At 38.6% G+C, this 15,008-nt stretch overlaps 1 protein-coding gene across 1 annotated transcript in view; it reads left to right on the forward strand.

Moving 5' to 3' along the window:
• Positions 1-15,008, forward strand: part of KCNH8 (potassium voltage-gated channel subfamily H member 8) — a 365,145-nt gene that overhangs the window by 301,586 nt on the left and 48,551 nt on the right. The window contains exons 9-11 of the mRNA XM_039219708.1: positions 2,032-2,231; positions 3,107-3,356; positions 9,430-9,644. Of these exons, the coding sequence (XP_039075639.1) occupies positions 2,032-2,231; positions 3,107-3,356; positions 9,430-9,644 (665 nt within the window). The remainder of the gene's footprint in view (positions 1-2,031; positions 2,232-3,106; positions 3,357-9,429; positions 9,645-15,008) is intronic.

Genomic DNA, 15,008 nt, shown 5'->3' on the forward strand with positions numbered 1-15,008 from the left:
GCCTGAGTCTTTTCCCCCATGTTTTATGCCATTGAGTGTGTTGAAAATTCGTGATTACACTTTTCACTGTCATGGGGAAAATGAACCTAAATGGAGCACCCACTGTTTTTCACACAAAATATTAGGCACTTTAAAAAGATATATTTAATATAATTTTTAAATCAAATTATAATAAATATAATACTTATGTTTATATCATATATATAAACTCTTTAAATCTCAAAGAAGCCCTATAAATAAGGGACTACTATGCCCATTTATACATAAGGGAACTGTGTCCACCTAAGTGAATTAGGTTATCTTCCCAAGTTCACAATTAGGAAGTGAGTGCCAAAGTCAGTTTCAAACCCTGATGCGATTAATTCTGAAGTCCATCTTCTCACTGCAACATTATATTCCTCCTGTATATAGACCCTAAGTTTTACCCTATTCTAGTAACTTTTCCAAAATATTGAGGGTTTCCTTATTATTACCAGATTACCAGCTGTCTTTAGAGGCATGGTGACCATACCTTTCATAGAGAAATTATGATATATAACCTGAAAGAATTTTAATTCCAATGTTAGATTAGATTGAAATTAGTATGCCAGTGGTCTCTACTCTGGCAAATGTAGAGGAAAGAAAGAATTTTGTTTGGGGCTATCCTGAAGTGGGGTAGAGATTTAGGAAGATAGATGTGGTAATATGTTGGTGTATTTGCACTAATGTATCCATTTTGCTAATAAGAAACTTTAACAGAGCTCCTCGGACATTGAGATTTTGGTACAGGGACACCTTGAGAGATTCTAATAGACAAACTACTAAATTTGTAGTCTTTTTTTTTTTTAACCAAAAACTGCTGACCTGAAATCTGAGTATCACTGAGACTTATCTGCCCATAAATGTAACTATACCAGCCTTCATGTCCTCCAACGTCACAGACCCAGATGAGTCCAAGAACTTCTTGGACTATGTGCTGGCATCTGCAGAGGCCATTCCAGTTCTGTTTGGCTAATGACTATTCAGTGCAAATTCCTGTCCTGTCTTTTCTGATTTTAAGATACCTGATCACTCCCCACAGTGGGCAACTCCTAGAAATCACTTTTTTTCCAGTAGAAGACCCATCTCCAATCCCCACCAACTCTTGAATTCATGTGAACAAAGTCTTCTATCTTATTATAATCTGGTAGTGGTTTCAAAAAGGGGAAGGTTCAGTAAGAAATTGGGGATTAGATACTATCTGACTGAGAGAGCTCATCAAAACAGGAGTCCCATGTACGTGTACCACCTGGTTCTTCTCAGAGTGGTAACGATACCTCTAGGCAGAATACCAGTTTTCCTCTGTGAATGCATTTGTTTCTTTAATGGTCTCAGATGTTTTGATATCTCCTTTAAAATTTTAGTAACCACAGAGCCAAAGTGGGGTTGGCCATTGGAGCCACATTAATCTCAGCTTCAGATTGCTCAGAAAATCCTCAGTTACATTTCTAACCACTTTCTCCATACATTTATTAATAAAACTGTGTATATTTAATATCATAAAACTAATTTTAAGTGATGGCTTGGGGGAAAGACGAGGGCTAACCACTTATAAGAGACTCATTTTTAAAATGTCTGTTATTATGATAATCATTGAACTATAACTTTATAGCTTATTTTATAAAATTATATTAAAATTATCTTATCATGGCTATTGAACTATACCTGTTAAAAATAATGTCGATGCAAAAAGTACAGAATAAAGTTTGTCATGGCCAGAGCGGCAGCTAATGGATTAAGTGTGAGTCAAAGGGACTTATTTTGCCTATTACTGAGCATTTTTGAAAGATATTTTACTCCGATTGATTTTTACACTGATCAAAATGATGACTTTAGGGTGCACTCTGTGGCAACGTGCCTGTACCTAAATGCTTGTCCTAAAACAGCTGTATCAACAGGGCCACATCGGCATATGCTGCAGAACTCAGGACATATAAACTGTACATTTAGACTTAAGAGGTGAGCCCCTCCATCATATTTCTCTCCCATTGTATGCTGTGTCGTCTTCTCTAGCCTTGATGCACGCCTTGGTGTTTGGAAACGTGACGGCGATCATACAGAGGATGTATTCCAGATGGTCCCTCTATCACACTAGAACTAAGGATTTGAAGGACTTTATACGAGTCCATCACCTGCCCCAGCAGCTCAAGCAGAGGATGCTCGAATATTTCCAAACAACCTGGTCAGTCAACAATGGAATAGATTCAAATGAGGTAATGTTGATTTCTCATATTGAGGTTTTCAGGCAGAAAGCACATATTCTTAGGTAAAAGCAAGGTGCTCGAATGCAGGTCTTGGAAGTAAAGTACACACCTGCCAACTACTTTACTTGTAATTTTGAATCCCTCATGAAACCCAGTCTATTTTCTTTCATCTGCTTTGGCTTATGTTTTCATTATGCCACTTTGGGTTGACCGACGTTTTACCTTAATTTGCTATTTTGGTCAGTTGGGTCAACTAACTTTCATTCTCATTGACCCTCTCTGAGGAGAGCCAATTCTTATGACTATTAAATGGTGTAATCTTTAAATATTAGATCAACAAAGTTAACGTGTTTAAAACCAACAAAGTAGAAAAAGAAAATGTCTTCCAGGACTTGTGTTATCTGTAGACTTCCAAGAATACACTAGACCACCACAGTAAGAAAGGTACCTCATAAATCAAGCAAATGTGCTACCGCTCCCTAATCAAACCAGTAATCCATACTTTTAACTTATGATTCGGTTTCTTTTCTCTTCATATGATCATAATTCTAGAGGAAACACCGGTGGGTCTAAAGTCCATATCTTCTGTCCCGAGTAGGAGTCTTTTTGAGAACCATATCACAGTAAGCCATACACTTTCATTCTAGAGTCTTTTTATCCATGTATTCTATTTCCCCAGCCTTATTAGTAGCTGATGTTTAATTAGCACCTAACTGGGGTCACAGTCACTAAAAAAATCTCTCCAGGACAATTACATACATATATTTCCTCTTCCATATTCTTGTTGGTCAAGCCTTGGGAAGAACATCCCCGTAAGACATCTTGCAGAGTGTATCAATTAGACTAGACTTACCCCAACTTGATTTCTTCTTTCATCTTGACAGCTTTTGAAAGACTTTCCAGATGAGCTGCGTTCTGACATCACTATGCATTTGAACAAGGAGATCTTACAGTTGTCCCTTTTTGAGTGTGCCAGCCGGGGCTGCCTCAGGTCTCTGTCTCTCCACATCAAAACCTCTTTCTGTGCTCCGGGGGAGTATCTGCTGCGTCAAGGAGATGCTTTGCAGGCCATCTACTTTGTATGCTCAGGCTCCATGGAAGTTCTTAAAGACAGCATGGTGCTGGCTATTCTTGGTACGTCGGTGTTGAAAAGCTTCATGAAATTTCACCCCAGAGAATAAGTTAAAAAGAAAAAATGGCAGCGGGGAAGTGGGGGATACTACTATTGCGAATAAGAAAATTCTGGATGAAAGATGGAACCAGGATTATTCTTTAAATGGATTTAATCTGCCAAATATGTATTATTATTGTTATGCCACATACTGAGTTTTACACTGTGCTAAGTGTCACATTCAGCATATCATTTCATTCTTGCTAAAAATCCAGTACTGGGATGCCTGGGTGGTTCAGTCGGCTGAGCGTCAGACTCTTGATTTTGGCTCAGGCCGTGATCTCCTCATGGTTCATGGGATCGAGCCCTGCATAGGGCTCTGCATTGGCAGTGCAGAGCCGGCTTGGGATTCTCTCTTCCCCTCTCTCTTTGCCCCTCCCCTGCTCGCATATGTGTGCTCACTCTCTATCTGGATTCATAGTACTGGATTAAAAACAAATCAAGGAGCACCTGGGTGGCTCAGTTGTTCAAGTGTCTGACTTTGGCTCAGACTATGATCTCACAGTTCATGAGACTGAGCCCCACATTGGGCTCTTTGCTGTCAGGGCAGAGCCTGCTTCAGATCCTTTGTCTCCCTGTCTCTCTACCCCTCCCCCACTTTCTCTTGAGCTCTGTCTCTCTCTCAAAAATAAATAAACATTTAAAAAATTTGTTTAAATCCAGCAGTATGAATACCCCATTTTACAAATGACTAAATAGTATGTTAGCTTAATTTGCCCAAATAACATAAGAAAATGAGCACAGTTCTTTCTGATTCCTCAAGCCAGATTATTAGTCATGATGCCTGTTCCCTTTTAGTGAAATAGCTGGTCAATTTTAAAAGGGCATTTTTGTATTTTTGTGGAGAACAAAGTCAGAGAAGAACATAAAAATGGTCCCATCTGTGCTAGAAATAACACAAAAATGATTATGCACTGAGGATAATCTCTCAATGCAATCACTAACCCAATATTGTCAAGGTAGCCATAAGCCTCTTTTTTTTTTTTTTACTCCCTCAAAGAAAAGTCACAAGAAGTTTGTGAAGATTTTGTACCACAAAACTGACTACCAACTTTTTTTAATGTTTTATTTATTTCTGAGAGAGAGAGTACACGTGAGCAGAGGAGGGTCAGAGAGAGAGGGAGGTAGAGAATCTGAAGCAGGCTCCAGGCTCTGAGCTGTCAGCACATAGCCCGACACGGGGCTTGAACCCATGAACCATGAGATCATGACCTGAGCCGAAGTCGGACGCCTAAGCAACTGAGCCACCCAGGCGCCCTGACTCCCAACTTTTAAGACATAACTGGTGTTCATTGACATTTAAAGGTCAGCTGACAAAAGGTGTCATGTAGAGCTAATATAGAAAAATTCCTACCCACAATTTTATGTGTACTTCTTTTAAAATCACTCTTTCTTTTTTTATTTATTCAAATATTTATTGAGGGCCTATGAATGTGACAGGTTGTGATCTAAACAATAAATATATTTTGAACACCAATGTAGTGCACCACTGTTTGGAATTTGTGTTAATAAAAAGGGGCTCATTTATTTTTAATATATTTAAGAACTAAGATTTAGAAACAACTTAACCATTTATAAAATATTTTTACATGTGGGGTCTTATTTAAGCCTTCCTAACACAAAGAGATAGATAAGAGTGTTATTTTCTGTTTTTCCCAAGTCAAAGCTAACCTAGGTCTTTTGACTCCATATCCAGTGCTCTTCTCCACCTCTAAACAATGCCTACTATTCTATATAATCACTGTAAACCTGCTATCACTGGATTCTAGTTGTAAGCTTCAAGACAGATTATACTTTGGAAAAGGAAAGAAGAGAACTAAAATTTATTTAATCCCTAATATGAGCTGGGTGTTTTATATCCGTTATCCAATTTAAGTCCTCCTGGCCCATTAGGCAGGTGTGATTATCCCCAGTTAAAGGTGAGAAGGTGGAGGCTGGCAAATAGTGAAATAGCCAGGTGCTTCTCATTGCTTCATGTGCACTCAACTGGCCACCTACCAGGGAAAAGGTAGGGCTTGCCTTTCAAAGCTTTGGCTTGCTTCTTGACTCCCCCTCTTATGTTTTTCTCTTTACAGAAAGGCAGTGATGGAAGAGCAACTGACAGAGTTTATTTTCAACTTGGCCAGTTCATTATCAGTGTTAGAGTGAGGCTTTCTGTGTTTGTGTTTTTAAGAGAATTTAACATTCCTCCTCACTGATCAACTCTGTGAAGTTAAAGGCCATTCTGTTATTTCATGATTCTAAATTATAATTGATAATTATTCCTAAATTTGCTTTAACAAGTTAACTTTAATCATAAAATACTTTTCCATGGGTTTTCTTAGGACTATGTAAGTTTCATAGCCTGCCTATTGACATAGCCTCCTTTTTTTTTTTTTTTTTTTTATTTCTAGGAGAGAGAGAGAGAGAGAGACAGCGTGAGCAGGGGAGGGTCAGAGAGAGAGGGAGTCACAGGCTGAAACAGGCTCCAGGCTCTGAGCTGGCAGTCAGCACAGAGCCAGAAGAGGGGCAAGAACCCACAAACCGCGAGATCATGACCTAAGCAAAGGTCGGACGCTTAACCGACTAAGCCACCCAGGCGCCCCGACATACCTCCTTTTAAAAGGGCATATAGTTATATTTCCAGAACTGTATGGCTTCATATGCTTGTAAGCAAAAATAGTGCATGATGTTTAAATATATATAATGTGTTTTGATCCCGTAATTATGGTGTATTTTTACATTTGGTAACTAGCAACGATACTAGGAATGGGAATATGAAGGCATCCTCCATAACGTTAGAACATAATAGGTACAAATACGATGGCTTCTAATAAATTAGCATTGTTTGTAATACATAATTCAACTGGTTTTTCTTATTTAAAACATTCTCCTCACAGCTGAAAGACTTAATCCATTGCCTTTTGCTCTTGGCCCCAATTTCCTTCAAAAATTATGATTTTCATGATTAGCATTTTCACATATTCGTTTCCACAACATCAAAAGTGATTTAAGTGCAAATTTGCCACATGACCATTCTAAGTACTCCTGTGTGGTGTTGGGACTAAATCCACACAAGGATAACGAATTATTAATATTTTATCTCTGTGATTAACATTACTTCAGTGGAGACTGAGTATTTTACTTTCCCTATGGTAATATTGTCTTTTAGGGCCAATTAAAATCAATACTGACTTTGATACACTTAAGCACATGGCTTCACATTTGATCTGTAGATATTTAATACATGTTCACTTTGCCAACAAAATGAATTAATATATGATGTTGTAGAGAAGAAGGATCACCAAACAGCTGTCAAGCCATAACTTATTCAAGCAACTCAGTTGTCCAATCAATACATGAAGACATTTCTTAATCAGATGCTTGGGGAGGCAGTTGACATAGAGGCAAGGATTTGTTACGGGGATAGAAATTGTTTGCTTTGTACACCTTCATTTCATTAATAGAAATCTGAAAAATGGAAGTAGCAGGGGACCATAGAGACCTTTCTCTTCTTTTAGAAATAAGGATACCAAGACCTAGAGTAATTAGGACACTTAGATGAAGGTCCTAAATCAAGATAGTGAGAAATCCATACGACTGTAAAATCATCAAGGATGCAAACCATGTTGTAATTTACCAGTGCTCAACTTGCCAGGACTCAACACAATGTCTGGAACACATGTCAGTGCTTCATAAATACTCACTTAATGAATAAATAAACTGGAATTCTTTCTAGGGTGCCAAGTCTGGCAAGATGTTGGTGGTATTTTATAGCTGGAGGTCATCATGACTTAAATAGTCAAGCTACAGTCACCCTAGGTAGGAAAGTATGATGACTCTAAAGTCATCGTAGGGGCTTCTGGGTGGCTTAGTCAGTTAAGCATCTCACTTTGGCTCAGGTCATGATCTCACGGTTCGTGGGTTTGAGCCCTGTGTCCAGCTCTGTGCTGGTAGCTCAGAGCCTGGAGCCAACTTCGGATTCCGTGTCTCCCTCTCTCTCTGTCACTGTCCCTCCCTCTAGCTCTTGAAAATAAATAAAGATTAAAAAAATTTTTTTAATAAATAAAGTCATTCCAAACAGCAGTTGCTTCACAGAAAAAATGTAAATGTTCTTTGCGGCAAGACACTGCATCATGATAAATTCTCCTGAGATATACAAATTCCAAAATCTGCTGTATTCAAAGCATTTGGGCTATATATTTATATTAGTGCCCAACTTTGAGTTTTTGAGCACTAATTTAGATTTCTAATAAAATATGTGAGAAACAGAATTTCCAAGGTTAGCATTGTTGATAACATTTAAAGCCAACCTGACTTCTCTATCACTATGTGGCTATTTATTCCCTTAGCATCTGTAAACGTAGATTTTAGCCCTTTTTCTCTTTGGCCAAATAGGCTCAACTTCAAGGTTTAAGTTTAATGTTAATTGAAAAATAATACTCAAATGTAATCCAATAATTTCAGATGTTCAATTTTAACTGTTTTATTTTTATGAATATTTCAGGTATTCCTGGTTAATTTGGTATGTTTCTTTTTTCCTGTGAAATTCAATAAAACAGAATTTAATGAAGCCTGATACAAGTTTTTTGGGCTTTGCTTCCCAAAATGCTGGGCACAATAAAGAAATGAAAATATAGAAGTTAAAAACTTAACTGAACAGGGGACAGGGCAATTTGTTCTATACCATTCCAAAGATACTATTTGCTTGGTGGTTTTTCTGTCGATCCATTGTTGGTTATTGATTCCCTCTGAAATGGAGAAAAGTGGCCATTTAAGAAATAATAAAATTTAAACCCCAGGCAGAAGGACAAAGCAAAGAAACTCCTAAGTGGTAGCCATGAATCTGATGCCAGTATCCTCTGTGAACTTAGCTCATATTACTTCAGGCTTTAACCTAAGTTTGTCTGAGAACTGAATGGATTTTCTTTCAAGTTTCTTACAAGGATGCTGGTAATGGCTGCGTCTAAAATAAATCTGAAGCTGTAATCAGTTTTTTGTTAGCACTTACATTTTTGCTCACCTTCCTGCTAAACGAAACTCATTCAAATCAGGTGAAAGATTTTAACGATTCAAATTCATTGGCCAATATTATGTAATCATAAACTCAAGGAAGCCAGCTAGTTCCAGGCAGGTGAATCTAGCCTAAGACTGATAGGCGGAGGTATTGCAGGCAAAGTATCAGGGGTGCTGGGTGTGGGGTGGGCACAGATCACCAAGCAGTGGTATGTCTCTCTCCCTGCAGTAGCACAAGCAAAAAGCTCATGGTTTTCATTTATTCACCTTCTTTTTTGATTGAAAAATTGGGCTTTTACACTGTCACAGAGTATTAGAACTGCAGCTCATGTTTTACATGTTTATGTAGTAGATTTCACTGTCCATGTTGGGCAATACTTATGTCTGCCTCCCAGTTCTGAGAAGAGGGAGACAGGGCACCTCCTCCTCCCTCTCCCTCCTGTCTCACAGACATGTTTAGAGGTAAATAAAACAACCTGAGTATGTTAGAAAGCTGATGATGAAGCCCACCTTACTGTGTTAGAATCAAAATTATTAATACACACCTGATGGTCTCATACCGAGCCTTTTTGCACTAAAAAAAAATCAGAGCCATTATTATTTCCTTTGGACAGTTGAGGAAACTAACACAAATGTCAACTTCTCTGTCTAAAGTCATTTCTGGAATGCTGAAGGACTGTCTGGAGCCCACCTATAACCTACAGCTCCCAACTCTGGCTCTCCTAGACCTTACCCCGTAGACTAACATTCTCGCTGGGAACAGTTTTGCCTACCAGGGGACATTTGGCAATATCTGAAGATATTTGGGGCTGTCACCACTGAGGGTCAGGGATATGAGCTGCTGCTAAACATTCTACTGTGCAGAAAGCCCCCACCACAAAGAATTACCAGACCCTGAATCTCAACACCACTAAGATGAAGGTTTCTTTTTCCTTTGCGGTGTCATCTCAGAGAGGCGAAGCCTGTAAGTCAGATAAGGTCTCCAGTCTCAGCTTGCTTTTTCCTTAAAATTGACCTATCTCCTTTTTTCACTGTTTCAAGGGAAAGGAGACTTAATTGGAGCAAATCTATCAATTAAGGACCAAGTGATCAAGACCAACGCAGATGTGAAGGCTTTAACCTACTGTGATCTTCAGTGCATCATCCTCAAAGGACTCTTTGAAGTGCTAGACCTTTACCCGGAATATGCTCACAAATTCGTGGAAGACATTCAGCACGACCTCACATACAACCTTCGAGAAGGTCATGAGAGTGATGTAAGTCTCACTTCTAATTAGTGCCGAGACCTAAAACGTGGGGCCTGGAGATCATTTATAACAGCAAAGGTGTATGTCATGACTTCACTTGAAAAGTCTCTGAATGAATAAGGTATGATTATTCAACCACTAAGCCGAACAATTAAATAATTAGTTAGAAGTCAAGCCTGCAGTTTGTTATCAGTGTCCTAGGAAAATATTATTTATAGATGACCTCCCTTAATTCAGTTTTTTTCTTGTTTATTTCCATGTGCTTATGAGAATCAGTTTCAATGATATATAAGATTTAGCTACAGATGTACCATTTCTCCAGAATTTCAAGATTCAGATAGAATACATGGCTCAGAGTTTGCTACATTAGTAAGTGTTTACTATTCTACTTGCTTGTTAGGGAGTTTGCTCAAAAATAATCTTTTTGTTAACCGGTACCCAAAACAGTCTATCTTAAAATGACTAAATATGCATAAAAGGATTCAAGCCAAAGATTGTCACACTGAAAGCATAATGAGCATTTTGTGAAATTATGTATTTGCTGCATGCTGCAGTTTATACAAACAGCTTTCCTAACAAAATAGGTACTATGCTACACCCTGTGAGTAAGCTGATCACGAACATGACTTCATTAGATGTGTCAGAAGCACAAATAATTTAATAGGAATGATTATTGAAAGGCAAGCAAGAGCATGCATAGCGTTCTGTAACAAAAGGCTTGATCTGCTGCCTTGAGTTTTGTCCCAGATATTTGCAATACTCCATTTTTTTTTCCCGAGGAGCTATTGTTTTTACTAACCCGTGTTGTGCAGGCATTTTGTTGGCCATTAACATTTCTCGCTTTGGAAGACAGAGAAAGAATACACATTGTATATTACTTCATCTTGATTGAGGATATTAAATGACAGTCAATATGTAGATGGCATACCATTCTGAAGTTCAAGAGTAACCAGTTTGGGACGTGTGCTTCTCTCTGTTAACGATAGTAAACAGCAAAGGAGGTCTCAATGTTTGGGGGGAACTTATTTGTGCTAAGCATTCTGCCTAGATAAAGCATCTCATTTAGTGCTTGCAGTGACTTTTTAAAATCTCTCCATTTCTGTGGAGCAGAAAACAGATTCAGAATGGCTAAGTAACATGTATATAATCACAGAGACTTGTAGGGACAGAGCCTGAGCACAGATATCTGTCATTCTAAAATCTATACACTGTTAGTTATATTATCTCTTATTGAAAATACTTTCATATCTCCCAATTCAACAGATGGACTTTATAACAACATGTGTCTTTTGTAGTTGCTATGACAGCCTAATGTGACAACCATTTTTGAAAAGTGGAGGTGTGCTAGAGGAAGCAACTGAAGAGGAAAGAAGAAATGAGAGTAAAAGTGAACATGCCTCTGCATAGTAAAATGGAAAATATTGGATCTCAACCCCTGCCTTTTTATTTTATTCCTTTTAAGGATCCACATATCAAATCTTTGATTGAATTTTTATCTCTTTTTTTTCCCCTATTTGCTGGACCATTAATCATTGTGATTTTTGAACTCCAATACCTGATTGCCATTGGGTTATTTTCATTATCTGTTATTTCTCTTGTGTTGTTTTGTTTTGTTGTGGTCATTCGGTTCCTTCTCTTCAGCAGATGACATACTTTTGTGTAAATGTAGATGTCGCTTATGAAAGCCAGTCCTATTATTTTCCTCCAAACAGGCTTAGGTTTCCTTCTGGCAGGCAGATCACGGTCCAGCCACTTCCATCCTGTCCAGAGCTCCTCTTCGGCTTTGTCAGGCTGCTCTGTTTCAGCTTTGCCCAACCTCCAGGGCTTTAGGACATGGTTTTTCCAGGATCTCAACTAAAAGCCTTAGATGTTTCCCAGCACTTCCCCTATTTGGTGGGGCTTGAACTCCACCTTCCCTCTCTTCGGTACTGCATGGTGGTTGAAACCTCTGCTCTGCCATTACCCTCCCAGTTGCTATTTTGTTCTGAGTCTCTTGGAGCACTGACTTGCGTGGGCTCACGTTGGGCTCATGCCTCCAAGGTCACACTGCGGCACTTACCAATTATTCTCTGGGATTTTACTCCTCAAATCCCAGGTGGTTCGTTCACCTGGACTCCATCCTCTGTCTCCTGACCCAGTAAGACTGTTCCTTTCTATTCTACTCTCTTCCACCTCACAATGAAATAGCAAACTCCCTCAAGAAGATACTTGGGTAAATGCAGAGCACACGCTGTTGTGCTCAGGGACCACAGCCCTTCAAGTCTTCCCTCGGCAGATTGTCCTCCAGTGCTTTCAAACAGTTATTTTGTGTATTTTGTCCAGCTTCACTTTTTACTAGAGGGTTAGTTCAATATAAGCTATTTCATTATAGCTGCACTCAGAAGTATTGCTTTTTTTCAGAGGGCCCCTTATCAACTGCATTTTAAAGGCAAATGGGAACTGAAGCTTACCACCAAAACCTTTATTGTTTTGTTTTTCCCAATCATTCATCACTCAAAACTTCTCTCTCATTCTCTCTCTCTCTTTCTCTCTGTCTCTTTCTCTCTCTCTCTCTCTCAATTTTGGGATGCTATGCCTTATGAAGGCTAGATATATTTGGACCACCCTTCCCCGTAATTCCATGCCCTGGGGAAAAGTCTTCTGCTCTTTCTAAACATACTACACCTTCTAGGCAAGTTTGTATTCTGATGGTAACCCCAGATTATGGATTCTTGCTTTGCTTTGCAACTCTGCTCTGCTATCAGACCAATGTGAAACCCAGCCCCTTTCCTTACATGTTCACACAAATAAAAATGTTGAATCCCACAGGATTCTTAGTGGGTTGAAAACTCTGTGGAATGTTAATCAATGGGTTGTAGAAGAAGGCACATTTGCATAATAGAAATGCAAACGATATAAATGTAATATATCTATATATCCCTTAGCCCTTTCTTGCTGCTATCATCACTCTCCCCTCCTCTTGCTCTCTCTTCATCTCCAAATTCCCCATTATCACTGATACATATTAGTTTAACACCTACTCTTTGGTTGCCTTTCACCTTTCTGATTTTGTCTTCTGGATTCACCTTTTGCCCCCTGGTACATAGTAGACTGTTAGGTGTCATGGACCATCTGGGTAAAGAGAAGACTGACGGTCAACCCTTTTTGAAATAAAGACCATAAAAGCATTTTAAGAAATAGTCAAGATATAACTTCTAGAGTGCTGATGCATAGGGGCACATGTACCCCAATGTTCATAGCAGCACTCTCAACAAATGCCAAAACATGGAAAGAGCCTAAGTGTCCATCAACGGATAAATGGATCAAGAAGATGTGATTTTTCTATACAATGGAATACTACATGGCAATGAGAAATGTTCACTTTTTCCTACCAGGATGTCTACTTTATGAAGGCATTATTTTATTCTATACTATATCTCCAGTGCCTAAGTCAGAGCCTAATATAGAGTTAACTTTAATATATATTCAGTGAGTGAATGCATGAACATCAAAAAGTTTACTTTGCAACCTGGGACTTCTGTGAAATTTTGAGTTAACAAATAAAACACTGAAAACATCAGCCAAGAAGCCAGTAAATGGAATTTAAAATTCAAAGTTAAGAGGGGCGCCTGGCTGGCTCGGTCTGTAGAGGATATGACTTGATCTCAGGACCGTGAGTTCAAGCCCCACCTTGAGCCTAGAGCTTACTTAAAAAATAAAATGAAACAAAAAGTTAAGAGAATTGAGAATTATATTTCTGAGAAGTTACAAGACCTCAGAAAGTATCTATGGTAAGATTAAAAGAACAAATGGAAAGAATAGGTAAAATGGAGATGCTATTTTTCACTTCCCCCAAGTTCAAAGCAAGAGGCTTTCAAAAGCCATAGGACAAATTTAAAGCCGAATAAAAAGGGAAAACAAAACCCTTGCAGTATAAGTAATGGAATCCTCCAGGTGGTTTGGTATAGTAAGTTGTGTTTAAATGGAAAAGGATCTGCCTTCAAATCTAAGCTAACACATGCATTTTCTGTAGAAATAGGTGGACTGTTATAACACTAATACCCCCAGATAGTAGAGAATCAATACTTTTAACCATTAAATCACTCTGGACTGTTATTCAGCTCCGATTTATTGCCTGGGGAATGAGACTACAAACTTTTTGAGTGAAATGAATTTCCATGTGGAAAATTCCAGGGTCTAGGAAAGTAGCTCATCTATGTTTATAAAATATTTCATCAAAATATAACACATGGATCTGTTGCACTTAATGGTAAACTGTGAGGTAAAGGTCTCTCGTGTGTGTGGTGGAATCACTGGTCAAGTATATCTCAGGTTCCTTGGTTAGCATTAGCTTCAGTGGTATCTGAACGTGAATTTATATTTCCATCTGGGTCTGGACCCCATGTCTTTAATATGCCAAGGTGAATCTTTATTTTGTTTAAAATTCTCAGAAGATAGACAGTGTCTTAAATACAAATAACTTCGGAAAAAGTACCTAATTGCCAAGTTCTATTGAGATGTGTCCACTGGACCATTCCTCATGTAATTACACTGCACTGTATCCAGGAGGTTTGACTCTGTGCGTCCACCCTTAGATACAAACAAGCCTGAATAGATCTTTCAAATGAAGCCTGTGATTTGCCAACATCTCTTGCCACCTATGTGACTATATTACGATTTAATTCGAGATTGTACTGAAAAGAGGGCTCTTTCCAAAGGAGGAAGTTGGTTTAAATTTAGTCCTCATTTCAGACTCGAATAAGATGGGGCCGCTTGGAAGCAATTTTCTTAAAAATGATTTACCGAAGTTATAATTGAAAAAATCGTATCTGACAGCCCAGCCACTTAGCTTTTTGAGAGTAGCCTGTGTGTAGGTGTGCATCTGCTAGCTCAGTCTTGTGTAATAAGAGAACATAATTAATTCTGCACCTTTTTGAGATAATTGTTCGTAGAAAACTGCATAATGAAGGGTTCACATGTCATTTGATCATGTCAGCTTTCCTTACGATCCCAGGAGCAACAGATGTTTTCTTTGTCAGTTGTATATTTTAAAATACTCTCCCAACAAGAAATATCTTGTAGCAAATTGTGTTACATACACTTTAGTGGCACTGAAGATGTGGTGTCAGATATGCTAGGAAAAGCTCAGAAAATAATGGCCTGGAAGTTTCACTTGCATCCAGTATATTTTTTGTGTTCTGAAACTCTTCTCTGAAAGTCTCCAAAAATTGTGTTTTGGGTAGTGGTCCCAGAGCCCAGCATTGTGTTTATGTTCATGGCTTTCAGTAAATGGAGATTGCTGTTGAACTTCTGGCACTTAGTGAACCCTTTGCTTGCTCTGAATGCAGCAAAAAGACCCAATATCCTGTTTTTTTCTAAGTGGTTACCCAGCCC

Source organism: Hyaena hyaena, unplaced genomic scaffold (assembly GCF_003009895.1).
Source record: "Hyaena hyaena isolate Hyena2069 unplaced genomic scaffold, ASM300989v1 scaffold_839, whole genome shotgun sequence".
NCBI lineage: Eukaryota > Metazoa > Chordata > Mammalia > Carnivora > Hyaenidae > Hyaena > Hyaena hyaena.